We start from the raw sequence: 27,094 nt of genomic DNA, 5'->3' as shown, positions 1-27,094 counted from the left end.
TCTGTTTTTTGTTTTATTCAACGATGGTGCACGTTTGTCGTTACACTACTAGACGTTGTACGTCATGGCAGCGCAGAACGCGTGCATTGGCAGAGCAGAGCCTCTTTGGATTTTACTGGCATCAAGAGCTGACGCCGGCTCCTTGGCTTGTGGCACAGGTAGATTGCATTTTAGTGGCGTTCAAATCAGAACTGTTCAAGTGTTCAACCGAAGGAAGTTGAGTGACGTGAAGCAGCTCCAGTATTCTGGAGTTTTGTCCAAGTGTCGTACATTAAGGTGAGACGGCGGAGGCTCTTCTTCCCCAGAGCTGTTCAAGGTTGAAGAGAGATGTTTGGCGGTGCTCTATTGGATGCGCTGTGGGTGAAGTCCATCTAACTGAAAATGATCGACGAATGCAAAGACGGCAACTCTAACGTAAATCCAAGGACCCAGCTGCTGTCTTGTTCAGGCCTTGACAGTGACAGACGCGGCATCCAGGAAGAGCTCAGTGGCGATAACAAGCCTCCCCTGTCTTGCCAGGTGCAACCCCTGAGATCGATAAGGGGGCAGTTTACTTTGCCTTTGCGCTAACCTTATGGTCGGGGCAGCAGCTTTCCAGGGTTTCTTCTTTTCTGGAAAACGAAAGAAATCCTCGTGGCAAAAGGTATCATCAAATCCTGGAAATACTCTGTGGCGAAGAGCAAAGCAAGCAAGCAAGCACACAAGATGTCACTGAGGGGACAGATATTGCGGTCTTCCGCACTTGTGAAATGGGACGATCTTAGCTCTGCGGAGCGGTTCCTCCAGGGTCTCGCGGCACCTGGGATCTCGCTCAATCCAGGTAGGGGACCTTCTCTGCGCGGCTTTATGCCGGCAGCCAATTGGTGGTTTGAAGGTGGCCAGGGCACGGCGGCAGTGGTGGCGCGGCGCGTATTCGGCTCCGCTGCCGTGGGAACATTTTCCCTGATTTTTCTTCTTCGTTATCTGTTTGCTGCGGGCCCTGACAACTTTTTTTTGGTGGTCCTTGTTGGTGCCTCTGAAGATCCAGTACAACGCCTCTGTGAGTCAAAATTGCGGTAAAAAGAATTGTCAACGTAGCGGTTGGCAAACGGGAAAATGCCTCTGTACACGTGTGTAAGGCGCACTCACACTCCGGCCGGCAAGCGTTTGCCAACCAACACTGCAGAGATCGTGGAGCCGTGATGGGGCCAACGGGGGCCTGGAAGGGGGGCTCCGGTTCCGCATAGAGTGATCTGCGCGCCGGCTGTTCGGATGGCATACGCCCTTTTTCTGCGGGATGATCTTCGTCCTTCCAGAACCAGGGGCGAGGGGCAGGATCCTTCTCGGGGGACTGCCTGCCAAGCTATCTAGACTGCCCATGGAGGTTTTGATCCGAGCGAAGAGAGGCGACTCTTCCCGCGGCCGGCGGACGAATGTTTGGTTCTGGTCTGGGTCTAGGACGGGAGATAGATTAAGACTGTTGGGACGCGGGTGGGTTGACTTGAGATGGCAAAAGATGTGGCTCTGCGGCTGCCGGCGCATCGACGGGATGATCTTCTCATGCACCCATGCTTCATCCCATGGAGCTCCGGAGGAGACAGGGTTGACGGGGCAGGTCTGGATGGTGCTTTGTGGTATCGATATTGGAGAAACCCGTGGAGAGCAAGAGACAGAGAGAAGAGATGATGAGCGGAAAAGGGCCTTCTTCGGGCAGCTCAAACAACCCCTGCCTTATCAATCCCAAGGTTCTCGTCCTTTCGCCCCCTCCTACAACGATGTCCGACGGGATGCGTGATGGGTACTGTGCTTGGGAAGAGACGAAGCGAAAGGGAACACACATGAGGCGGAGCTGAGCTGAGCTGGTCCCAATACCAAGACCAATATTGTTGCTTACAGACCTGCCACAACATCGGCGGAGGGAACAGAAAGACTAGTTTCAGAAACATCAGAAACATCAGCTGGGCGAGGCATCGGGCAGATGCGCTGTGCGGGCGGCCGTTCATCAGACTCAAACACACACGACCAACGCATGTTCCATGGGCTACGTAAGCACCTACGCCAGAAGAAGAAGTGAGGGTGGTGGTGATGTTTGACTCTGTCCCGCAGTCGCACCAAGACCTCATAAAGTTGAGTCCGTGTGAGCCGTGTGCACTGCCTTATTACCTCGCTGTAAAGGCCCGAGGTTGTAATGATATTGAGTCGACGTTTGTGCGAGTGTCAAAAAAATGATCGTGCGCAGTTGTGTGAGTGTGGTTGGGCAAATGTTTCAATTCAGCGCGTCCACGTCCCTCTTCCCATCCATCATCCTCCCTGACTACGACTGTGGACCCCCCTCTTTTGGGGTAGCCTGTAGGATGGATGGGATGCCTTAAGTGGCGCTGTAATGTCTATATGTGGCAGGAGTTCAATAATGTTTCAGATGCCCGCCCTCGAAGGGAACTGTAGAATGCCACGGGAGCGGACGGCGGGCCCGTTCGGAGAGTCAAGCGCAGGGGGGACTGAGAGACAGAGGCACAGAGAGAGACAGAAGGAGAGTCTAGCGCGGCATGGCATTTTGACACTTTTGGAGCGCAGGCGCAGGGCGATAGGTTCCGTCAGACCAAGCCCTCCTGTCAGGGGAAAACATGCGTTAGTCGAGGGAGTGACAGTAAGGAACAGCTGCAAGACATTTGCTAGGCGCAAGTATCTTTTCCGCCTCTTATGGCTGGGGAGGGACTTATCGGGGCTCTTGGTCCTCCAGTCGGGAACATGCAAGATGGAGAGAGTACATAAGCGTGTGTTGGCGTGCTAGGCCAAGTACCAGTCTGTGCCAAGCCGAGGTGGTGCTCCATCGAAGCCCAAGAGCGCGCAGTCAGTCAGTGAGTGTCCATGGCTACAGTGTGTGGGTGGTCCCTGTGGAGCCCAGTGGCACTGAAGAGAGCCGCCGCCGCTAGGGCGAGTGGGCGCCGCGTGCTCCAGAACAGCGTGACCCGCGGCGGCGGGAGGGCTGCCATTGGGCGGCTGCCCGCCCGCCCCTGGCATGGTCCGTGTTTCAAAACGGGCGAGTCCAGAGTCTTTGACTTGTCCACCAACCCGGCACTGACATTCAAACGTCTTGCCATCCAACTCTCGTTGTTCTCCCTTCATGTCCCTAACAATCGCCCATTCGATTGGCCACGAGCTCTGGTTGCGTTTGTTTGGTACTCGCGCAGTGGAGGTCTCCGGTTTTCTTTTCTGCTCTTCTCCTTTTTTCCCTTCTGCTTTTTCGTCCCAACTGCAGTGACTCCCCCCCACTATGGGCAGGGTCCTTGAAGATCCCCTCCCGTCGCCGGATGTTGTGTGCCTATCCGCAGTGTACCTACATGCCTTTTTGTTTCTTCGCCCAGACTGCCATGCCAGACCGCAAAAAAGCACGCACAAACCCACTCAAAACATGTCGACAACCGGCAACATGGACCTCTTGGATCTCGTCTCGGGACCAAAAGACTCGCGTTGTGCAACCATACCGCCTCTCGGCACCCGGCCACCGAGGCGAATTTGAAGCCCCATGAGCCCCTATCATCCCGTCTTCGCTCCGTCGTCGTTCGGGGTTCCCCTTGTAAAGAAGTTGGCAAGCCTTGGCGGGTAAACAGATTGAAACGGGCCTGTCGTTCGTCGACTGCTCAACAACACCACCCCGTCCTATCCACCACACACCCCTCCCCGCATATGCGCACACATGTCTGCATCCCAAGATCAAGGCTCACAGGAGTTGGGCCGAGAAAAGGAGCAGGGGGGGAAAAGGCAAACGAGCGTTTACTTGCAGTAGAAAAAAAAAGTCTCACCATGGTTCCCAGATATGGCCCATGTCTTTGTGCGTCTACGTCCCCCCCGGTATAGGTCAGATACAACGGACGAGATTGGTCCCTCGGTCTCTGTCCCTCTGTCCCATGTTCTGGGCGCCTTGTCAAGCCAAGTCACAGTCACACTTCCTCAAGGCAACGCAAAGAATGTTCCCCAAGACTTGTCCGAAGGGGCCTGGCCTGGTCTTGGGCCTGGCGCTCCTCGTCCTCGCCTCGTCCCCACCTGCTCAAAGAGGACTGTATTTAGCTGGCTGCATTCCCCCATGTGGTTGAGGCTCATGATCTCCTCGTGTGCATCGGTTGCTTAGTATCCACGACGACGCAAAGGCCCCTCCTCAGCCTTCCTTCTTTTTTTTTCCATCTCTTCCTTCTCTCACACCCTTGGTGGTGCTTCACTTCTTCTTCTCTCAATCTTACCAAAGCCCAGCCCCCAGCAGGCACAGCCGTTTCAATCTCTCCGGCTGAAGTTATCGTCATCGACGGTCCCACTCCTTCTTTACACACCACAGCCCGTCCCATCTCGGACATCTCGCCAAGCCGGTCCAGGTCCTATTGAGTAGGCCAAACAGCAAACAGCTGACACATTTGCTCCTCCATCTCACCATCGCTCGCGAGTCGACGTAAGAGTTGAGAAGAGCCAAGCAACTATACCATAGCCTCCCAGCCTTTTTGTGCGTGCGTGTCGCTTTGGTGTTCCATTCTTTCGACATCAAGACAGAAGCAGAAACGAGAAGGAGGGCCTAGCTCTTGTTCGTGTGAACCAACCTCGAATCGCCAAGTACTCTCCCTTTTGGGACCCAGCAGGATCCAGAACAGGACGACGTAGCTGGCTCACGAGAACGTCGTCACCCAAGTGCCGCCAACCACCTCGTCATAGTCGGCTCACTTGAACCCCGAAAACATTCAAACATTCTCTTTCCTCGCTTTTCCATGACCTCTTTGACTCTCACTTCTCCCCTTTGATTCAAACCTTTCAGACACAATCGTTCTTCTCAACCTTTCCACACCCTTCATCCCAGTCGAAACCCGGCGAAAACCACGCAAGTCTCTTATTACCTAAGACTCTTTCCCTCTCTCCCTCTTCGACATAACACAGATCGCGATGCCTTCGCAAAAGATCAAGTGTGTCTTGGGCGCCGCCGCCCTACTCTGCTCCGGGCTGGCCCAGGCGCAGAAGTACGTCCTCCACGACAACTTCGACCAGACCAACTTCTTCCACGAGTTCAGCTTCTTCGACCAGGCCGACCCGACCAAGGGCTCGCAGACGTACACCAGCGCGCAGACGGCCAACGACAAGGGCCTCGCCGGCTTCGCGCAGAACGGCATCTACCTCGGCGTCGACGCCAAGACTACCGGTCAGGGCCGCCAGTCGGTGCGCGTCACGTCCAACAAGGCGTACGACTCTGGCCTGTTTGTTGCCGACATTGCGCACATGCCCACGAGCAGCTGCGGCGTCTGGCCTGCGTTCTGGATGTTTGGTCCCAACTGGTGAGTAACGACAGTCAGCAAACAGTGAGAATGGAAAGCTAACCGTGGCAGGCCCAATTCTGGCGAGATTGACATCATCGAGGGCGTCAACACCCAAGAGTCCAACGCCGTGACGCTGCACACCGGCCCCGGCTGTACCATCACCAACGACGGCACCGTCTCCTCGACGACCCTCAAGGAGAAGGACTGCAACGCGGGCAACGCCGGCACGGGGTGCGGGCAGTCGACCTCGAGCAACCAGAACTACGGCGACGGCTTCAACGCCATCGGCGGCGGCGTGTACGCGGTCGACTTCAACTCGCAGGCCATCTCCGTCTGGTTCTTCCCGCGCAGCGCCATCCCGGCCGACGTGACCTCGGGCAACCCGACGCCGTCGTCGTGGGGCCAGCCGCTCGCCAAGTTCAACGGCGGCCAGGGCTGCGACATCCCCTCGCACTTCAAGCAGCAGAACCTCGTCTTCAACACCGCGCTGTGCGGCGACTGGGCCGGCAAGGTGTGGTCGCAGAACGCCGAGTGCGCGGCCCTCGCGTCGACGTGCTCCGACTACGTCGCCGCCAACCCGCAGGCCTTCACCCAGGCGTACTGGCTCATCAACTCGGTCAAGGTCTACCAGAGCCAGTAAGCAGATGCTCTCCACTTGGTGGGCGGGTGCGTCTTTTTTTCTCCTTTTAGACACGACGACTGCAAAGACCTGGCATCGGTATGATAGACGACGATCCGGAACGGAGTTGGAGGCTGGTTTTCTTTCTTCACGGGTTCGGCTTTTCTTGACGACATTTACGACATTTGGCTTTGACTCTTCTTTTTAGAGATTCTCTTCGACGACCCCGGGATATCTACTGGTAGATACCATTTTTTTGTGAACCTTTTGGGACATGACATGACGGAAAGATGGCGTTACGGGAACGAAAGAAAGAGGTCTCCTTTGATGATTACCTAGACTAGGTTATGCTTTTTGGCTTGTGGGTATGTTAGCTCCAGATACCCTGAATTGGACTATTACCTCGTAAACTTGGAATATGACACAGCCCCTGGTCTTACGTGAGTCCAAAAGAAATAAACAGAGATCGTTTCGCCGAGCTGAGCACATAGAGCAGGCATCGTTTCGCCAAGTAAAGTATGAGGGAGATCAAACTTGAATGCTGGTCTGAGTCAGCACGCAGAGCTGTCAGGCGTCCTTGAGAGGTTTGTTTCGGCAAGAAGGACCGCTGAAGACTTGCTCTTCGTCATTCAAGCTCATGACACGTGCGGTGCTGCGGTGCTGGGAGAGACATCTCCGGTGCGCTGATTTCCACGACTCGAGTCGGCCGGCGAACATGTGTGCATCCTGTCACCCGGATCAAGATTCAGTTGACGTCCCGAGATGAGATGTCGTCCAACTTTGAGGGCTCAACAGCCACTAAGAACGAGTCTTCCTGCTATGCCGTCAGGGAACCGGGCTGTCGGGCGAGGGCTGCCGAAACTGAATTAGATTTCACCGGGAGGATGTGCGTCCGATCTCTAGTGCGGGTTGCATGAAGTGGTTCAAGTGGCAGAGCCAATGCAGGGCCAAGACTCGAAACACGCTCATCTTTTGCCGTCTAGATGGGCGGGCGCGACTTCACTACAGCTTTGTGAATCCAATAGGAGATAGGAGTGGGGCATTAGGATTGACGATCGCTGGACCTGAGTCGAACAGTCTGTTGATTATTCTGGAGATGAGGGTAACCATGATCGGTCGCATTCGGTCATCCCCGTTACCACTCGCGGATCTCGTCATCCGAAAGAATTTAAGAGTGGGGAAAGGAGTTGGAGATGATGGTGAGAAACGGGCTCAGGGGACAGGAGTTGGCCAAGACGGGAATGACTCCGGGATAGAGGCTGGGCGATGAGATGCAGGAGAGGAAAGAAGACGTGATGTGAAGCGCCAGGGCTCTCCCTCGACCCCGTGCTGCTGCTGCCCTGCCGTTAGTGCTCAGTTTTTAGTGCCCCTTCTCCCACGCGCAAACCTGCAGTGACAGCAAGGGGCCCCACACGCTTAAGACATGCAGCTAACAGGTCCCACCTGATCGGGCTTAGCTGCCAGGGGTATGAGGCAGATCCACCGTGATCTTCGACAGACTTCAAACTCGCAACAGGCACACAACCAAAACCTCCAGCTTTGCCCGGCCTCTGGAAATGGAGCAGCCGACGGGCGGCCCCCGAGCTCGTCAAGGTCGTAGAGACCTACCAAGACCTCTGATTGGACCCTGACCCGCTCAATGGAACAATTTACGCTCCTCGTAGATCGTGCGCTTGGCAAAGAAGCTTGTCTGCTCGTACCGAGTTGACCAGGGGACGACCCCGGCGTCGATGGCCCTTGGCACTTGTGATGCACCTGAACCAGTCCACATGTTGCATCAGGGCCTCGGATGAGACGCCGATGGGCAGTATTACTGCTGTTACCGCTCGTTCTCGTTCGGACGACTCAGGCCCATGGCCGCATACGGGGTGGTGTTTGTCGCGGAATCTGAGATGAGCCTTCTGTCAGACGGTCTACTGGCCCGATGAAGCAATGATGGGATGGGGCGAAGAGGGAAGCCGCGGGGTCCAGGGCGACAACCAGATGGAGCAACAGTACGGTTTGGCTATAGGAACTTGTGGTATAAGATCCTCCCGCTCGCCCCGACCATCATCTGTTTTGCCTCTTCTCATCATCAGCTTCATCTCATCCAATCTTCAATAATATCCATTCCCTTCATTACACAGCAGCGCTGTCCCATTCACTCTTTGCCGGTCAATAACCTTAAAACTGTAAATATTATACAATTCGTCAACACCTTTCGTCAACACACCGACATCAATCACCAACGACAAAATGTACTTCACCAAGGTCGCCGTTCTCTTCTCCCTTGCCGCCACCGGCTTCTCCGCCCCCGTCGAGAACCGCCAGGCCAAGCTCCTGTCCGTCCAGGACTACTCCCAGTTCCAGGTCTCTGACGGTGTTGGCGGAAATGCCCTCGCTGAGGTCGCCCAGAAGTTCCCCGTAAGTCACTTTCAACAGCCACACATCACCATCACCATCCACTAACATCAAACAGATCGACCAGATCAAGGCCAACCTCGCGGGCGTCAGCAAGGACGATCTCGCCATCCTCCAGGCTGCCCGTGTTGCCGCCGAGGGCGCCGAGACCGACGCCGGTGGCTTCAACGACGCCATCGCCAAGGCCTCTGGCGCTGACAAGGATGCCCTCTCGGTCGGCAAGATCAAGAACAAGGTTCTCAAGCTCCAGCTCGAGGTCCTCGCCCTGCAGGTCCAGCAGGCCCAGGGTGCCAGCAACCAGGCCAAGATCGACGCCGAGCAGAAGAAGCTCGACAACAACGTCAAGACCGACACCGCCTCCAAGGGCAAGACCAGCCAGGCCGTCAACTTCAAGGCCACCTCAACCCCCAAGGGCAAGAAGAACTAAGAAAGTTTCACCCTGGGATATCGCGGCCGTTGCCGTGAAAGGCATCTCGCGCGTGGGTTTTGGTGCAGGAGAGCAAAAGAGAAATGGCGTTAATCTCCTCTTGGCTATGCGTGGTGGGGGAAACTTGGGTCATGAAACATTGGCGAAGGGAGTTTACGCTCTGGGGAGCCTGAATTCCTGGTTTAATTCGTGGACATGATAATTCGGCTGAAGTTGGGGGAAATTTAGTAAAATACAATTGAGTTTTACTACTCGGACGCTCCCGATCGGTGAAGGTGTGACAGCGAAGAGATCCTTGAAACCCGTCTTCTGGTCGAAGTATCCGCATTGTTCTAGATGTCGTCGGTCATTATTGCTGGGTACGTACTCTCCACTGGCGCGGTCGCTTCTCGTCTGTTCCATTCTGACCAAGTCATGTGTATGTCTCGTAGTATTGACGTTCATCGTCTTGAACCTATCCTTCCGAAAGCTTCTCACCTTGACATTATTGCACCGAGTTTATACGATGGAGAACAACGGTTGCGCGACTTACACATTTAAGTTGGGAAGGATCCTGGGTCGCACTTGCCTTGTTCCGGCCGCCAATGCGCTGCACTGTACTAGGCGCTGCATCAGGTGCGGCAGACTGTGTGAGCGGTCGCCTCATTCACTGTGACTAGGCTTCCACTCGGAACCTTCACCTCACCTTCACACTTTCTTCCTCTTACACTGAAACGTCAGCGACGTACCTATTTTTTTGGCAGATCTATCCTCACCATCGACATTGGCCATACATATCAAATCAAATCGAGGCTATCACAACTTCGCAGCGGTAATTACGTGGCCTCCGGCGCATGACTTGCACCGCCTAATACCTCAGCGAACCGGGCGCCCCCCGGTGGCAACTCCCTTGCCCAATGTCGACGCCATTGAATTACCTCCCCATGGGATGCTTGGTCATCACCAGGGAGAATTCCGGTATTCAAAGCGATGCCTGGAAGCGATTGCGAGGCCGGTACAGAAACTGGGCGGACATTAGTCCAGCAGATCCGGTCCCCGACATCAGCACTACCCAGCTGGCGAACTTTGACGACATGGATGAGGCTCTTTTGAGGTCAAAACCCGTCACGGGGTTCAGGAATCTTGCGGCCGCCAGATGGATTCTGTTCCAAGTCTTGGTCTCTCAGGATGATGTTGCCATCATCAGAGTCTACACGCTGCCCGATGACGTTGACAGGCGCCTCGTCGATCGTGAGCGGAATAAGCTGAAGCACTCCCGTGGCCTGCTATTCGCAGCCCTCGACTTTTCACCAAAAACTTGGTCAGGCCGGCCTGCCGATGCACCCGTCACACTCAGTAATCACTTGAAGGAGGAGTTCGACGACGAAGATGAGTCTCGCACGCTTTTGGAGATGTTCAACAGCATGCCCTCGCCAGACCCCAATCCCAACGTCATCACCAACCACGGGGATCGTGAGGCGGCGTATGCAGTTCTGGAGAGCGACGTTCCTGGCCTTACCACGACACTCTACGACTATCAGCGACGATCAGCTGCTCTGATGATTGAGCGAGAAAGCGAGCCTGGCCAGGTCCTCGACCCCCGCCTTCTCAAGAGCGTTGACCAGAATGGCGCTACGTTCTACTTCGACCCCAGCCAGAGCGTGCTTCTCAAGGAGCCACGGTTTTATGATGGAGTCAGGGGTGGCATCCTTGCCGAACAGATGGGGGCAGGCAAGACGCTCATCTGCCTGTCTGTGATTCTAGCGACCAAGCACTCGGCTACCCAAACGCCAGAGATTTACCGTGGAAACGACGTTCCCGTGAGAAAGCGGGTAGCATCTCTCGCAGATATGGCGGCTTCATGCATCACTCGAAACGCGGCTCCCTGGAAGACGTACTTTAACACATACGGCACCGTGGAGGATCTGGAGTTCCCAAAATGCATTGCTGCTATTGACCGGAATCCTGGCTTTTACCATGTTCCACCTGCTCCGCCTAAGCGAAGCAGTCGATACCAGTCAACGGCCGAGCCGCCGCCGACAAAGATATTGCACAGTCACGCATCGTTGGTGGTTGTCCCAAACAACCTCATGAAACAATGGGAACAAGAGATTGCGAAGCACACCGCTCGCCAGGATCGAGCTGGTCTCAAGGTCCTCACCCTGGCCAGTCAGGTGGGAGAAATACCCGACGCCCCTTCGTTGGCAAAGTACGACATCGTCCTCATTTCTCAGTCCCGCCTCGGCAGGATATACAAGCAGACCATGCTACATGGGTGTCCCCTGACGGAAGTTCACTTCAAGCGCTGCATTGTTGACGAAGGCCACAAGCTTGGATATTCCAGGATTTCGAGCAAGAGCGACCTGCTGCTAGCTCTGGACTTGATGCAGATTACTTCTCGATGGATCGTCACCGGAACACCAACTCCAGGATTGTACGGCGTAGACGGCAAGAGCAAGGTAGCCAGTGCTGGAGACAAGATGGCTTCGGCGGACACGGAGAAGCAGGATCTTGAGAAGGTAGGAGCGATAGCATCGCTGTACCTGAACGCCCGGCCTTGGTCAAACACCTACCATGAAGCGGAAGATACACCTGCAGACTGGGCCGTCTATGTGATGCAGCCGCGGCACAGCTCGAGGAGTAGCGGACGCAAGGGGATTCTCAGGGCAACGTTGAACACGCTGCTCATCAGGCACCAGCTGTCTGAACTCAACAAGCTGCTTCCTGCCGTCGATGAGAATATTGTTGTTCTTGAAGGTTCCTACCAAGACAAACTATCGCTCAATATCTTCTCGATGATGGTTATTTTCAACGCAGTACAGTCACAACGGCAGGATGTAGACTACTTTTTCCATCCTCGACAGAAGAAGTCACTCCTCCAGCTACTGCACAACTTGAAGCAGGCTAGCTTCTTCGGTGGTTCCTTCTATGCGCCCGAAGACTTACAGAAGTCGCTCGATACCGCCGAAGAGTTTTTGAAGGAAAAGAAGGTACCGATCAGCCCGAGTGATAAGATTTTGCTCGAAAAGGCCATGACAGTGGCTCGCATTGCCCTCGGCAATCCGTTGAAACAGCTCAGCAACCAGTTCAATGAGATTCCCATCTTTGTTCAGGACTTTCTTCCGAATGGTGCTAGTAGAGCCTGGTCTATGGACGATCAGGACACCAACCCAACCTGTACCGATGCAGGTATGGTGATGGGTGTTCAGAAGGTCATCCGCTCTTCGCTGGGAGATGCAACCAAGTTGAACAGTCTGATGAATGGCCAGCTTAAGGAGGAAGGCTATAAGATGATGGCAGACGGCAGCATCACCAGTGCCCGATCCACTAAGGCGGAACGACGAGCAACCAAGCTTCCGGACACACTCGCAGGAAACACAAAGCTTGGAGGGGAAAGGACGCCTCGGCATCTGCGCGCCAACGCATTCCACGCCCCCGAAGAGGCTTTCTCTCAACAGGATCTGCCGGAGGACCTTTTGAAGGCAGAGCTAGTTTCGACGGTGTCAGCCAAGCTTTCGTACTTGCTCGATAGCATTGTGGAACATCAAGCGACGGAGAAGATCATTGTCTTCTATGAAAATGAGAATGTGGCATGGTACTTGGCCAGCATGCTCGACGTGGTAAGTAGGCACCTGCAGTCTATGCAACGAGAAGCTGACTTGACGAACACAGATTTCAGTGTCACACCTAATTTACGCCAAATCACTGGCATACGATCGAAAAATGCAGTATATTAATACATTCAACCATGAAGATAAGTTTCGGTCAGTATGCTACCTACCTGCTTCATCGAGTAGTCTCTTACACGCATAACAGCGTAATTCTCATGGACCTGTCCCAAGCAGCTGTTGGTCTGGATATGCGCGCGGCTTCGAGAATCTACTTTATCAACCCGGTCTTGAACCCCCAGATACAGGCACAAGCTGTCGGACGAGCTCGGCGTATCAGTCAGCAGAAGCCCGTTACAGTAGAGACGTTGATTCTCCGTGGCAGTATCGAGGAAGTGATTGTTGAGCGGAAGAAGAGCATGTCCCAGATTGAGCACTGGAAGTGCAAGACAATGTTGGACGACCGTCCGATCTACAACTGGATCCTGAACGCCGCCATTATACCGCTGCCCGAGGGCGAAATGGAGAAACTGGCTCAGGCAGTTCCGCTGAAACATCCCCAACCGGTATTCGGCAGCGGTTTCGGAAGAGAACACCACCCTGACCAGGACCTCATCATGGGTGACATTGGTCCCAGCTCACCCATCAAGAATCGACAACCGGCGAACGTCAACGGAAGAAAACGTTCTCGCAGTCCAGAACCAAGGAGTGCGCCTGCCCGCCCTGCGCGCAGAGCGCGATTTGCCGAAGACGATGCTGTCTCATCCGTCAACATCGCGATGAACGGCGAGTCGAGCACTGCAGAGACCCCGGTCAATGACCATCAGGAGAGCGTTCCACCTCAGGACTCGCACGAACTAGACACTAAGCCAGCTCGCCGAGTACAGTTTTCAGTGGCTTGATGACATGCCGACATATGGGTATCGTGTTTTGATCACGTTTTATAAATGATTGACTTGTATATAACATGAGAAAGGGTGCGGGCCCTCCTCAAGCGGCGGAGTGCCATGGTATGGTTTACCCACGGGTGGCAAGAACTGCCACCCGAGTCTGTATATAACGTTCATGATAGCAGCTTCATGGAGGCAGCCAGCTATACATACCTAATGACCAAAGATTTCGGACTTCACCCTTCTTCTCTCTTATGCAGACTGCGACGCCATCGGAGACGCATATGCAGAGCATGCGCGCATCGGGGATCCGATCTGAAGATGCAATGCAAGCCGTCGGTTGCCACAGGGATATCTGAGATCGCAGGACGAACTGCGTTGTTGTCTGTCCCTACACGCAGAGCCAAGCATGCGATGGCGTCCGAGGACCAGAGAGTCCTGAGCTATTCATAGTTGGATTTGGTGAGGTGTGAAGTCTGACCTCACGGACCATGTTGTTTTTCAGTCCTTGCGATGCTTGTTCCTGACCACGAGGCCTCGTTTATGAAGGGGACTAAGTTCGATGACAGCGGAACCCGGTTCACGGCAAGCACGTGTGGACGAACTGGGTCGTCCAAGGAACTGGGCCAAAAGAACGGACCGCCGGTGCATTTCTTTTGGCGAGATGGAGTTTGGACGTTTTTTTGCGCCCACGAACCTCACCTTAAATCCCGCGCGAGGGGCAGTGCGCGGCCCTCCGTCCGTTTTGGCGAAACCTCTGTGCACGAAGAAGCCCCTGCGAGCTGGGCATTGCTGAGATTTGTTTTTTCTTCTTCTGGGCAGAGAGATGATGGGATTATGGGTCTATTGGAAGAAGTGAACAAGGGTTTGCGGGCATTGGAAATAGTTTGATCATGGTGATTGGGGTTCTTGGACTTTTGTGCCGAGACGGCGGCGGCACGCCGTTGTGTTGTAGCTAGGAATATCACACGCGGGTGGGGAGGAACAAGCACCCACTCTCAAACCGAGATATCCGTTCAACGGGGGTGGTTCAGCCGGCAAGAAAGGCGATGATGCAATGCGGAGATGTCGGCAAGCCGCCGCGGCCCCCATTGCCCCGGAAAGAGAGGCTGGGAGTCAGGTCGTGTAGGTTTGCGGTGACAGGAAGATCCCCACTCTGGCTTCCGGTGACTGTCCGTCCCAGTTTCCGGGGGGCGGCGACTGAAGAGGAAGAAGAAGAAACGGAGGCGCATCATGACGCCTGTCTCGTTCAATCTGTGACTGTCAAGTCTCTGGGCTGTAGGGCGGGAGGCGTCTGGTCCACACCATCCACATCCAATCCTTCCAAGTTTCATGGATCCTTTCTCAAAAGTCGGCTGTTGAGAAAGCCTGGCCGGTGGCGCCCTTGCAGCAGCAGCAGCATCATTATCGCGCACTTTGACGCGCAAGCGGCGGCGCCGCCAGGAACAGACGCGGGTGCATTAGGCCGGCGCTCGCTACGAAGTATCTCGTCTGCGACACAGTTTAAGAATGACAGATGCATAGACAGAGCCATTGTCGTCGATAACATTCCTCGCCCTCAAAGGGCAGGAGGAAAAGTCCAGAGGTTGGGGCGTTTGCGCTAAGAGTTGGGCCTAGGGCAGGAAACAGCAGGGACGCCCGTTGAAACGAGTTTCTCACCAGGGCAACGATTTAGCCCAAACTAGTTACCTTGCTCCGATCTCTCGGGACTATCCCCTCCAGCATGTCTATTTGCATTCCACCTAAAAGTCCCATCACCTTCTCTCGGCTCGGCTTGGGACGAAGGGCAAGCAAGAGAAGATGGGATGGCCCGGGCGGGAGGGCTGCATACCATATCGACGGCACCGCTCTCGGGCTGTTATTGAGATGAGTCGTGAGATCGAAATTGCAATGATTACGATAACAGCCCTGGGCAAGATGGGTTGCTACGAGTGCGCGGGAAGTCAGCGGGAGGCGGATGCGAGTAAGCGCCTTTCAAGATTGACGAGGCGTCGTTGATGCGACCTCAGCACGCGCTACGGCGTCCAGGGTGCAAGCCGGGCCTCTCAGCTCTCAGCTGGGGAGGGGAAAAGGGAGCCCGGTGGGATTTGCCATGTCGTCCGTTGGAGTTCCCACTCCAAGCAGCATCGACGGCATCCTGTTCCTGGTGTGCTGGAGAGAGAGAGTGTGGTTTAGCCAATCCGCCAAGGCAGGAAAGCAGCGGCGTACCCGATGCTGCAGCCCTCGAGGTTCCAGCCCCGTCTGTGCCATGGATCGAAAGCTCGAAACACTCCAGACCGACAATCCCGTCATGGCCAGCTGCAGCAACAGCCCCAGTACGTACGTCCTATCCAATCTTGGTGGGCGAAGGTGTGTGTGTGTTTGACGCTGCAGGGCGGAACGGGATCTCCCCAACCTCTCGCCGATATGCTTCCCGGGTCACCTCATTCGTTGGTCTGAAGGTCCGGACGACGAGCCCTGGGCGAAAGTGAAAAAAGATGAGACCAGACGACGAGAGGGAGCGAGCTTAGGGCCGTTCCAGGGACTGGGCTCTATTTGCCCGAGACGACTACCAACGCACAATCACATCACCATTGCCTGTCCATGTCTCTGTTTCTCTGTCTCGCGTTCTCTGCCTAGGTGCTTCACATGAAAGGACCACGGAAGACGACGGCAACGTGCGCAGCTCTGTATGGGCTGTGTGCATGGCCTGCATTATCCAGAGGAGCCTATTGCTGGACGTCGATGGCGGTTCATCGCAACCCCGCGAAACGGGGGGGACAGGGAATCATGGCATGTGCCTTGGCCACCTCCAGACAGCCCATTGGCCGCGAGCAAACCCGGGAGTCGTCGTCGTCCGTCCCAGCCGCCTCCGCCACGCAAGGAATCGCCCGGCGGTCCAGAAACCTCGTGCAAACCCACTCTGTTAACCTTGATTTCTTACTTTGCACACACAAATGTCGTCTTGCGCTGAAATGGAATTGTGGGGAGACGTGGATGGATACAGCCTGCGACACATCGTCGATTTGATGGAAGAGGCGCGGGACTGGGCTAGACGAAGGGGGGGGGCACCGTGGAAGGTAGAGGGGTTAGATTGCCCACATTCCAATCATTCATGCCGACTAAAGCATGTCCCAGCCGCTGTGTTGCAGAAATGCTGCCTCCATATTGCGTTGCTTTGCGTAGAGATGCGGTAAAGGGCACAAGAAAAAAAAAAGTTCTCTGGACCAGGCCTGGTCCTTGTGTGTTCTGGGTCTTGCTGCTTCCTGGTCTGAGGGGGCGAGCGCCGACACATGGACATGTCTTACCGTGCCCACGACATGACGGATATTTCGAGCGTGCGTGGGTTGGGGGTGTTGGGTGAGGCGTGTGTGTGGTCGTCCTCGAGAGAGAGTGGGAGGAGCCTGATATAATGCGGTCAGCGCATGAGATTCCGCAATCTCGTCCTTTTGCCCTCGCTGCTCATTTCTCTGTGTGTTTCGAGTGCGCGCAACCGCCCCCCTTTCTCAGCATTGGTATATATTTGTCTCGACTCGTTCCTTGATTTTTTATTTTGGTTCTTCGAAATTGCTTGGGTATATGGGTCCCGGCCGGATTATCTGAGCTTGGCTTCCACTGTTTCCGACCCCTATCCTTTCAGCTCAGCTCGCTTCAGTCCCTGCTTGGTGATGACTTCAACTTGGTAACGGGCGGGTCGGCTACTGAATCGAGAACCCACACACGACAAGGCAACGACGGCAACTAGCCAAGCTCCCCACGTTGGAATATATTAAAAACACACACAAAATTACGGCACATCGACCTCATGAGGACCAAGGTTGCGGGCACCCTTTGGCGACAATAAAAAGGGCAGTCTCCCCCTCAGACGGCCCCGGCGAGCGGTGCGGCTGAAGTTTGAGTGAGAAAGAGAAGAGAATTGTGAGGAGCGAAAAAGAGTCGGTCAGCGCCCCAGCACGACGGAATCTTACCGAAGGCCAAGACGAGGAGGCAACGAGCCATTGAGACTCGGAAAACCCGAAATACACGGCGAAATGATTAGCGGACGGCAGTACTACGAGATCCCACCCGCTGGCGGCGGCGGGAGCGGCGGCGTCGTCATCGGCGGCGGCGGTGGTACCCGTGGTGGTGCGGGCAACCACGCGATGAACGGCCACGGCAGCATTCATCGATTCGACCCGACATACGTTCCCGGCTACGGCCACGGCGTGCATGGTTACAGTCGGGGCCACAGTCACGGTGGTGGTGGCTACTACGATCGCAACCGCGGGACGCGACTCCAGCAGTACGGCGACGACGACGACGATAGCAGCAATATGAGCATCAACCACGGCTTCAAGCCTGCCCCCGCGGCCAGGCAATCCCTCTCGGCGCTGGACGAGAAGCGTGCCAACGAGATCCGCCGGGGCGTCTACGCCCACGTCTTTCTCGATGTCAAAAATAGCAGCAAATCAGAAGTCTCGTAAGTCCCTCTTTCGTCCTACTCTTTGGTTTTCGCGCCTCCGTCTTTCATTGGCTGCCCCCGTCTCTTGGGTTCATCATCCACCTTTGTTTTCCATCGCAATTTGTTTCTCGTTTTCGCGCGCGCGCGCCAAAAAAGCCGTCCGTCAGGCTGTCAGTCTGTTTTCTGTCCTTCGCGCATGCACACTTCACTTTGCATGAGAATGCGTTCGTGTTCGTCTCTGCAGTCGGATTTACTAGTCATTGCCCGGATCTGCTAGTCATTTTGTACCCGCGTGCCTCATGCTGCAGCACTTTTTCTGCTGCTGCTGCGCCCTCTTCGACGCCTGTCCTGACTTTGAGGATGGTTTCATCCATTTGCGAGTTGGGACGGGGTTGTTTGGGCTTCAGGTTCATCCGATTATCCCGTTTTGTCAAAGTCAATCCCTGGTACCCACGTTGTTTGCGCATGCGCATGTTCATCCTGCGTTTTTCTGTTTTCCCACCGTTTCTTGCCCACATTTTAGAAAAAAATCTGGAAATCTGGACGACGACTTTGGATACAAGTCCGACTGTTGTCGCGTCGTTCGATCTCCCGAAAGAGTTTAATGGGGCGCTGCTCCACGCCTCATTTCATCGGCGCCCGATGTTTCCAAGCGGGACGTGGAGCTGAGCCGACGGGGTGCCTGCTTAGTGTTGGTTATTGGAAATGCTCTCTCCATTTGCACTTGCACTTGCTTTTCGGGGAGGCTTGGAAAGACAAGACACATGCAGCAGCAGCATGCGGGAAAAATCCCACAGACCAGCAAGCCGCTTCCTTCAATGCCGCAGCCGTTCCTCGAACCTGCTTGTTCTGAAATTGCGTCCCCACGAGATCTTCCGCCCAGCCTCGGCGCGGGCGGAGACGAGAGTCGCTCATCGCGAGCTGTCACTTCTGATGATGGGAACGCATCGTCATCCCCCCAACATGGATGGAGCTTTGGTTCCCCCGAGTTCGACTTCTGCTCCATGTCTCCCCCTTGCCCGAAAAGACACACAGCGCAACATACGACCCCCTTGCTCTTTCATCTCCAATCTCCAATCTGCAGCTCAAAGTTGGGCAGACCCATGATTTGAATCATCCTTCATCCTTGCCAGCAGCCGCAAATCACCCACCCTTCCGACCTGGAGCGGACGCTCTCAATCACTTGGTGCCAGGGAGCACGAGAACGGAGACTGCAGACGTTTTCTCGGAAGGAAACGATAAGCCCAACAGGAACCAGGGGACCAAAGGAGCTTCCTAATTTCCACCAGGAACAGTGGCGCGCGTCTCTGTCCAGTGGCCGGCTAGGACAAGACTCGCGCCGCTACCCGCCAAGCGGCACGATACGGCTCCAAGGCTGGCTGCTGCCAGAGACCAACAAGATTTTTTTCCTTCTCTTCCTCTTCTCGTCCCTTTTCGCGCCGCACATAGCGTAAGCCCTAGCGCAAGTGCTAGAGTAGGGAGTCGTCGTCGTTCGCCGCGCCCACGTTGCCGGGTTGCGCGACTCGACTACGGCGTTGCTTAGCCCGGCCGCCTTGCAACGCCTTCCCAAGACTCGACACGACACCCGCGACAACCCACGGCTGAGGTTCGCCGGTCCCAGGTGGCAGGGACCCCCTTCAAGCTCCAAGTGCGCCCCCAAGGGGGTTGTGGGAGGGGTGGGAGGGCCCTTGGTTCCACGGCCCATGGCAACCCCCCCCCCCCCCCCCCCCCCCCCCCCCCCGCNGGCCCCCCCCCCCCCCCCCCCCCCGCCGGTGGATGGTCGATGGGCGGGCACCCATCAGTGCCATCACGCTCCATTGGGATAGGATGATCAGAGCCATTGTCTGAGCACTGCCGATGCACCTGTCTGTCGTTGCGTTTTGTGTGTGTCTTCCACGAATGTGTTGGTGTCCGTAGTTACGGTACATAGTACCTTACCTTACGCAGCCTGCCTCCGCTGAAAGCCTAGGGTCCAGGCTACAGCCTCCCCGCCGGTGCCAGCGCTGGTGCGAGTGCCGGCCTCTGCGCTGTTTTCCTCCCGTCTTTTCGTATTAAACATGACTGAACCCCCCCTTCGTCACGTCATACTGGCGCTTGTTTAATCTTCTCTTTTTTCTCGCTTTCACTGTTTGCCGATTGCTTGTACTTTCTTGGCTTGGAGACTGGAACTGGGGCCGTTGCCGATTTCCGATTTCCGATTGCTCTTGTTGGATTTCACCTATTAACAAATCTTCTCCCACCACAGTAGCAACAACCCGAGAGTCCAACAACACAAGAGACGAGCCTCCGCCTCACCTGCTGCTTCCACTTACGTCGTACACGATGGTAACCGCCTGAGAGTCCCTGGCCGTTTCTCTTCACGTCCATCAGTCGCTACCGCAGTCACCCTGACCCCCGTCATGGCCGCCAGCCACGGACCGGCCCCAGCATACTTTGGAGCCCCTACGGAACTATACTCCAAGCGTGATTCCTCGATGAATGCGATGAATTCGATGGCACCCGCACGATCGAGCCCGCGGATAGCCCGCGTACCGTACGCCCTGCAAACAACACCCGCCGAATCCAAGGGTGTCGTCGAGGCCATGCCCGTCACCCCACTCAACAGACCGCGGAAGCTCTCGCAGGCTTCCACTGTCACCGTAACCAGCGTCAACAGCCCGAGGGACAGCTTCGACTCCAGGTCGAGGAGCTCGTCATGGAGCAGCAACAGGTCCAGTTTCGAATCGAGGGACTCGTGGAGACCTGACTACCTGTATCAGCGACCCAGCCAGCCAGTCGTCTTCAGGAAGAAGGCCCAGCCTGGGGAGATCTTTGCAAAGCTGCCTGGAGAGGTGCTGGAGCTCATTCTGGGCGAGCTTAAGAAACTACATCTTGACAAGGGTAGTGAAAGCTGTGCGACATGTTGGATGAGGGATTTGTGCTCCATCAGCCTGACTGCTCGAAAATGGTGCAAATACGCACGAGTGGCATTGTAAGGTGGTCTTCCCTACGACACCGTTCTGTTTGCTGACGACTTTAAGATACGAGGATATCCAACTGGTGGGACCAGACTCGACCGCGCAGAAGAAGAAGTACAAGCTCGCACTCGGCTCCCGAATGATGCTTCTTCGACGGACTCTGAGATCGAACGCGTACCTCGCCGCCATGGTTCACACCGTGAAGGTTCCCAGCCCGCCCGTCGGTGTCGCGCTGGAGGATTATCACAACCAGGTGGCCGCCCTCATCATGGCTTGTCCCAACTTTGAGCGCCTCATCGGCCTTCACCCTCAGTACAGCCACTCTTTCAGCAAGCTGTACCACGCCCTCTCGACCCGCAAGCGTCTTAAGCACATGGACTGGGTCGTCCAGCCCTCGCCGTTCCAGCGACAACACCGATTGGGCCGTTCGAACTCTTCTGATAATGTCCCAACATTAACCCAACGCCAGCGCGAGATGGTGACGCCTGGCGATCTGCAACCGCACCAGAGCGCGACTTTCCTCGAATACCACGTCGACTGGGCTCACCTCAGCACTCTGACGATTCACTGCCTCCCGGGCGCGACGCTTACCCCCGATAACCTCGTCAGCTCGGCGTTGATGCACCTGACGTCCTTGCAGCACCTATACCTGTCTCACATGCCGGTGACCGCCTTCAACGACAACGCCCTCCTTTCGCTCCCTCCCTTGCGCACACTATCTCTTTCCCACGTCCCCGGTGTCACTTGTGCCGGAATCTCGGCCTTGGCGACTTTGCCTACTAGCCAGGCGATTCAGAAACTGACTCTGCGCCACATCAACCTCGAATCCCTGCCCGCCCTGGCTCGCATCTTCTCCAACTTCACCTACCTCGAAGCTTTCACCCTCGTCCAGAGCTTCGCCCCTACTCTCCCCGAGGACACTTTCATCTGGCTCATGCCCTACCTCGCGTCTGGTTCCCTGCGCAAACTCCACTGGGACATCACAAGCAACACCACCCACGCAAACGCAGCGGATTCGATCCTCGCCCGTAGCATCGCAGCCTCCGGCTTTCCCTCCCTCCGCAGCCTCCGCACCCCCAACGATCCCGAGGGTATCTTCCAAGCCCTCTGCCGCCCCTATGAACGCGTCGACCTCGCCAGCGACCGATTCCGCCAGCCTGTTGCCCGGAGCGCCTCTTTCCCCGCCGCGGCGCCCGGTTCACCTACCAAGTCCAAATTCCCGACCAAGGCCGCCACATTGCCGCCCACCGAGACATTCCTGGAGTGCACCGATCTCCACCAGGCCCGTCTGGCAGCGCAGGCCCGCCTCGAGGCCGCGCGGCCGTTCCCGCGGTTCTTTGTCAATGTCATTGATGAAGACGGCACACTGTTGGAGAAGTACGGACTGGCAGGCTTCATGGGTACCATTGAGAGCCGCATCTCATACAACCTTCGTCCGGACTCTGGCGCGAAAGACGAGCGTGGCGGAATAGTAGAGATGTCAGACTTGATGGCCGGCAGCAACGGCGAGGACATCCCCAATGGCAAGGAAGGATGCACCGGCCGCTGGAACGTGTCCTCGTCGGCGGCGGAGAAGAAGGATAAGGAACGGTGGTGGCACACGGAAAGAGGCCGGTGGCACCAGCCCGAACTTGCGTGATGATGAAACGTAATCATGGAGGCAATACCCCTTGTGCTCTGGCTTTTTCTTTTTCTTTTTCTCTCTTGTTTCTCCATGACGACCTACTCATGATATCCAAATTGTCTTGGACGCGGAGATAGATACCAAACGAAATCTGGGATGGCGGAAACGGATGTGTATAGATGTACTTAATGTTTTATAACGGTATTTAAAGGGCCCAACGACAGACGGCGAGAGATACAAGATGAAGCCAAAAAGAAGTAGATAGGCCAGGAAAGAAATCAACAGCACCTCTTTGACAGGGGTTTCTTCACTATTGATTGATTCATACTTCTGCTATGTTGGCTGTCCTGTTTGTGGGGGTCTGTGAAACCTTGTCAGGAGACTTTCCAGAAAAAGGAAGTGTTTTGTCCTCCAAGTCCAGTTGCCATGGTGTTTCGTTTTGCGTGGAATTCTCTGGAAGACGGTCCGTCCGGCTTGTGCTTCAGATCATCCGTGGACGGTGACATGCATCTAGGTATCCAAAGAGCTTACATCAGCGCCCCCAGACGAGAGCAGGTCGCAAGCCGTGACACAGTGGGACCAGGAGATGAAGCAGGCACTGCCTCTCTGCTGTTGCCTGTGCTCACAGTCATTGTCAGTCATCGCGTGCTGAGGTGCCTGGCTGCCTTTTGAGCATCAGGTATGAAGTACCATACATAGGTATGTTCGGCTGGCTATTCGTACTTGGACATGACTGGCAGTGAGGGTGGGCGGGGGACCCCGGTGCGCTGCAGTAGCCTTAAAACCCGCCCAGGGGACTCCCCATCACAGGCGGTTCCCTTCCTCGCCATCCCTCCCCCCCTTCCACTGGACCCGTCCCCGCCCCCACCGTAGGTAGGTTCCCTGTCCGTCAATCCCGTGCGCGCAGTGACCACCCGACCGCTGCTGCCTCCCCACCTGACCTCAGTCACCTCCGTCAGCCTCAACGACCTCCGACATCTACAGTATCTCGACTTGCACCTCTCACGTACCAGCCGTTCATCTCAAGATAGATTTGAATATCCTTCACCGCCTGAATATCCTCTTGTGTCGTACCTCCGACGCTAACAGCCTTGCTTCATTTGCACCATCACCCGCCCTCGATTGCATCATTCAACCGGGTACCTCGCCACAAGCCTGGAAGTACATCGGCAGCAGCCTGGAGACAGCCTCCTGGGGACCACATTTCCGTCCGGAACAGACCGACAGACGACGAACAGGACGGGAGCCAGGAAAAGAAAAACTGCACATAAGCCACGGGAAGCGGTAAACCAAAATGGCCAAGGAGAAGACGCTCCGCATCTTTTGCTTCGGCGACTCGCTGACGGCCGGGTTCTCGGCGTACGGCTCAGTCTACCACCCGTACTCCATCGCTCTCACGCAGAAGCTATCCAAGGACTTGTCAAACACGCAAGTCATCGCCACCGACAACGGCATGCCGGGAGATGTCGTCACCCAGGGTGCTTTTGCACAGCGGTTCGCGAGCGAAGGTCCGTTGCCGCCGTCCACTTTCATCTCACACGATATCTCACTTCACGTCTCACTCATAGCTTCCCATGTATGATGCTGATTGAAGAAATGTAGTGAACTCGGTATCATTCGATCCGGCCGCCGGTAAATCGGTTCCAACGGTGTACGACTGGGTTATTATCCTGGGCGGCACAAAGTAAGTTCGAGCTCATTCATTGTGGCCGCGTCTCAAATAAGTGCTCATGTTCTGCAGTGACTTGGCATATAGCGTGCCTCCAGAGAAGATTTTCCAGTCTCTCTTAGCAGTTTATAACACAGCCCTTGAGAAGGGAAGCAAGGTTCTTGCGTTAACAGTACCCGAGACGGCCATTAAGCATACGAAGGTAGACGCCGCGCGGAGTCAACTCAACTCTGCCATACTCTCACATGAAGCGCCAAATTAGTACGTCAAGTCTACTTCTTCACAACCCAAGTCGTCACGCGAAAAGGAGAGAAACACTGACTGCAGCTAAGTTACGCCTTTGATCTCAACGCCAGAATCCCCTACCACGCCCTCCCAGACAGAGAGCGTAAGAAGTACTGGGACGACGGAGTGCACTTGACCCCGGCAGGCTACGACTGGATGGGCGGCCACATCGCCGAGGCGCTGGGCAACTTTATCGAACTAGAGCGCGACCCCAGCTCGCGCAGGTCACGACGCACGAAGCGGTACAAGGAAGAGGACATCTCCTTTGACGAGGAGTCGGGCGACCCACGATCACTAAGTGAGGGATACGTGGTCGTGCGGATGAGAGACTTGGATTAGATACCTTTTATGATGCACCCTTCTTCTTTTGCTGACATCTCTCTATTGTCGGCTGCCTGCCTTTTCGGCTGCCGAGGTGCCCTCTCTGATGGGTGGTCTTATGTGCTATGCTTGTTTTGTGTGATTCCCCTGAACGCCGGTGATCCCCCTTTACAACGCCAGATATGTTCATCATCCAGTCGTAGCCGTCATTTCATACAACCAAGTTGGCCTCCACGAATTCCTGAGTCGGACGATGATTAGCCGCGTTTGCACAGAGTATGTCGAAGAAACGGGTGGTACTCACGGGGAACTGCTTCTGTAAAGCGTTGGTCACGTTCTCGACCTCCTCGGCCATGCTCTGCACGTTGGCATCCCACTGCCTCATCTCCTTGCCGACGGTCACCTCCGCCCGCCCGCTGCCCTTCTGGCCCGAGGCCTCGCCGCCCTCGAACCAAATCACCTCCTCGAGCTGGTCGATCCGGCCGAGCAGCCGGCCCTGCTCAATCATGCGCGCCGTCGTCTCCTCCGCCTTCTCCCCGTCCAGGCCGAGCAGCGAGCCGAGCGCCTCGAAGCCGATGTTGCGGTACAGGCGCGAGGCACCTAGCAGATTGTGCTCCACGACGGCCTTGGCCAGGACGGTGGACCCGTCGGCCGTCGTCGCGAGCTGGTGCGGCTGCAGGCCCTGCGCGAACTTTTCCACCTCCGCGGGCGCGAGCAGCCTGTCAAAGAACATCTTCTCCAGCATGCCGAACTCGTCCAGCCCGGCGGACCGCTCGTCCTTGTACAGCTTGCCGAGCGCGCGGCTGCGCATCGGGCCGGCAGGGGCGAGGATGGCGCACTTGACGGCCATGCTGAGGGTGTGCAGGCGCTCCTCCTCGGCGATGGCCGGGCTCAGGCTGATCTCGTGGTAGCGGTTACTGGCGCCCAGAAAGTCACGCTTGGAATCCAGGATGCGGGCCTGGGAGAGCTTGAAGTGCAGGTCGAGGTCGCGGTCCTGGACGGTGTGCATGATATTCTTGAGCTTGTTGACGTACGTCTCGGCGGCGGTGGTATCGTCGACCTCGAGGTAGTTGCGGGCGATGCGGACCCAGACGCGGGCCTTGTCGTCGTTTGTGACTTTCCGCTGGGAGCCGTCGAGTGGGATCTCGGCGAGGGACTTTGCGGCGTCGAGGAAGTCCTCGTTGTTCTCGTGGGCCTCGGCGACGAGCTCGCGGACGGCGGCGGCCTGGTCGAGGAAGGAGGACGGCTGGGCGCTCAGCTGGGAGAGGGTATGCGTGCCGACGGCGATCCAGAGATCGTCGTTCTTGAGGTCGCGGAGGACCTTGACGAAGGTCGTGAGGACGGCGCGGGTGGACACAATGCCAAGCGAGGCGGCGAAAAAGGCATCGAGCACGGCGTTCAGGTCGGAGGTGATTGTCGGCGGGGAGGAGAGGTTCTTGATGTCGGTGATGATGGCCTCGTAGGCCGCTGCCTTGTCGCCTGCGGACTCCGCTTGGGCGAGCCGCTCGGCGACCTTTTGCGAGGGCGCCATCGTTCTTTGCTTTTTCGTCGTGTGTATGTTCTCTTCGTGGGATTGAGTGGTAGTAGTGAGGTTCTTGTCTTTGGCGTTATGGTGTTGAAGTCGTGGAGCTGGAGCTGAGCTGTCCGTTGGTCGTCATTGGTAAGGTTAGGCAGGCAAGGTGGAATGGTGTGGGGTAATAGCTTCGGAGAGGTTGTAGGGGTGCAAGGGCCCACCGTCAAAAGGCAAAGGCATTTATTTGTACGACGGGGGCTTGTACAACGAACGGAGCTCAACATTAGAACGATTTCATGTGCGATTCAGTGAGGCACTAGGATTAAGTGACCTACATTATCGGGGATTTTATAGAAAAATCGCTTCCATCGCTCATCACCAACTGTTTCATACTCTTATACTTCAGTCAGTAAACAACTTCATATACACAACAAACGATTTCGCCTTGAGCTAGAACGACTTCGAGATTCTGCGCTACTAGATTGAGTGCTCACAATTGGAGGAGCTGCTCTAATAAGGCACTGCCCAAGTATCTAAATAGACCGACCGCCTAATATGAGTACCCGACTACTCGTATAAGGACGAGAGTGACGACAACGACGATAGTATCAAGGACAATAATAGTAAAGCAGAGCAAGGTATATAACTACAGGAAAATACATCGCTTTAGCACAGGAAGAATAGACTCTTTTCAATTTACGAAGGCCAGTCTCATAGCTGTTGTGAGGATAGCAGTGTACGTCACTAGTTCCCAGTCGGGCCGGACCCGCACTGGCATCACAGGTAGCTGGAAGGGAAGCTCACAAACGGGGCAAGTTGCTCAAAACCGACTTGTTGATTCAGCCTCAAAATTTACCCCGTCGGTGAACAGTCGGAATCAAGGAGGCTGGTTTTGTCAACATTCGCTGTACTATTTTAAAGCGGTCGCGTGTCTGGGCTATCGGGATTTTTTGCCAAACACGACTCGCTCTCACCCCGTCAATTTTGACCACCCACGATCGCGCGGGACAGGGATCAGCCGGAATGCATGGGAGTTGTGAATGCATTAAATTATGAACGGTGCGCGGGTATCTTTCCACACATCGGCCCACCATCAGCCGATGATGACGAAC

At 55.7% G+C, this 27,094-nt stretch overlaps 7 protein-coding genes across 7 annotated transcripts; 6 read left to right on the top strand and 1 right to left on the bottom strand.

Moving 5' to 3' along the window:
- Nucleotides 1-4,902: 4,902 nt before the first annotated feature.
- GCG54_00004783 (putative endo-1 3(4)-beta-glucanase) lies at nucleotides 4,903-5,910 on the top strand (the record flags this gene model as incomplete). The annotated part of the gene is made up of 2 exons (XM_045404827.1): nucleotides 4,903-5,288; nucleotides 5,340-5,910. 2 exons carry the CDS (start codon nucleotides 4,903-4,905, stop codon nucleotides 5,908-5,910), a joined length of 957 nt encoding a protein of 318 aa, XP_045262770.1.
- Nucleotides 5,911-8,124: 2,214 nt separating this feature from the next.
- GCG54_00004782 (uncharacterized protein) lies at nucleotides 8,125-8,716 on the top strand (the record flags this gene model as incomplete). Its single annotated transcript, XM_045404826.1, has 2 exons — nucleotides 8,125-8,292; nucleotides 8,348-8,716. The coding sequence occupies 2 exons, from the start codon at nucleotides 8,125-8,127 to the stop codon at nucleotides 8,714-8,716; spliced, it is 537 nt and encodes a 178-aa protein (XP_045262769.1).
- An 896-nt stretch (nucleotides 8,717-9,612) lies between these two features.
- On the top strand, nucleotides 9,613-13,205 carry GCG54_00004781 (putative ATP-dependent helicase C23E6.02; the record flags this gene model as incomplete). The annotated part of the gene is made up of 3 exons (XM_045404825.1): nucleotides 9,613-12,315; nucleotides 12,368-12,459; nucleotides 12,512-13,205. The coding sequence occupies 3 exons, from the start codon at nucleotides 9,613-9,615 to the stop codon at nucleotides 13,203-13,205; spliced, it is 3,489 nt and encodes a 1,162-aa protein (XP_045262768.1).
- Nucleotides 13,206-17,203: 3,998 nt separating this feature from the next.
- GCG54_00004780 (uncharacterized protein) lies at nucleotides 17,204-17,635 on the top strand (the record flags this gene model as incomplete). The annotated part of the gene is made up of 1 exon (XM_045404824.1): nucleotides 17,204-17,635. The coding sequence occupies one exon, from the start codon at nucleotides 17,204-17,206 to the stop codon at nucleotides 17,633-17,635; it is 432 nt and encodes a 143-aa protein (XP_045262767.1).
- A 2,377-nt stretch (nucleotides 17,636-20,012) lies between these two features.
- Nucleotides 20,013-22,209, top strand: GCG54_00004779 (uncharacterized protein; the record flags this gene model as incomplete). Its single annotated transcript, XM_045404823.1, has 2 exons — nucleotides 20,013-20,584; nucleotides 20,634-22,209. 2 exons carry the CDS (start codon nucleotides 20,013-20,015, stop codon nucleotides 22,207-22,209), a joined length of 2,148 nt encoding a protein of 715 aa, XP_045262766.1.
- Nucleotides 22,210-23,488: 1,279 nt separating this feature from the next.
- GCG54_00004778 (uncharacterized protein) lies at nucleotides 23,489-24,487 on the top strand (the record flags this gene model as incomplete). The annotated part of the gene is made up of 4 exons (XM_045404822.1): nucleotides 23,489-23,702; nucleotides 23,797-23,878; nucleotides 23,936-24,124; nucleotides 24,196-24,487. 4 exons carry the CDS (start codon nucleotides 23,489-23,491, stop codon nucleotides 24,485-24,487), a joined length of 777 nt encoding a protein of 258 aa, XP_045262765.1.
- Nucleotides 24,488-24,680: 193 nt separating this feature from the next.
- On the bottom strand, nucleotides 24,681-26,000 carry GCG54_00004777 (COP9 signalosome complex subunit 4; the record flags this gene model as incomplete). The annotated part of the gene is made up of 1 exon (XM_045404821.1): nucleotides 24,681-26,000. One exon carries the CDS (start codon nucleotides 25,998-26,000, stop codon nucleotides 24,681-24,683), a length of 1,320 nt encoding a protein of 439 aa, XP_045262764.1.
- Between the last annotated feature and the right edge of the window lie 1,094 nt (nucleotides 26,001-27,094).

The sequence above is a fragment of the Colletotrichum gloeosporioides genome, assembly GCF_011800055.1.
Source record: "Colletotrichum gloeosporioides strain Lc1 chromosome Unknown consensus_54, whole genome shotgun sequence".
Classification (NCBI taxonomy): Eukaryota; Fungi; Ascomycota; class Sordariomycetes; order Glomerellales; family Glomerellaceae; genus Colletotrichum; species Colletotrichum gloeosporioides.
Note: the sequence above shows the minus strand (reverse complement) of the source record. Positions and strands in the feature narration are given on the sequence as shown.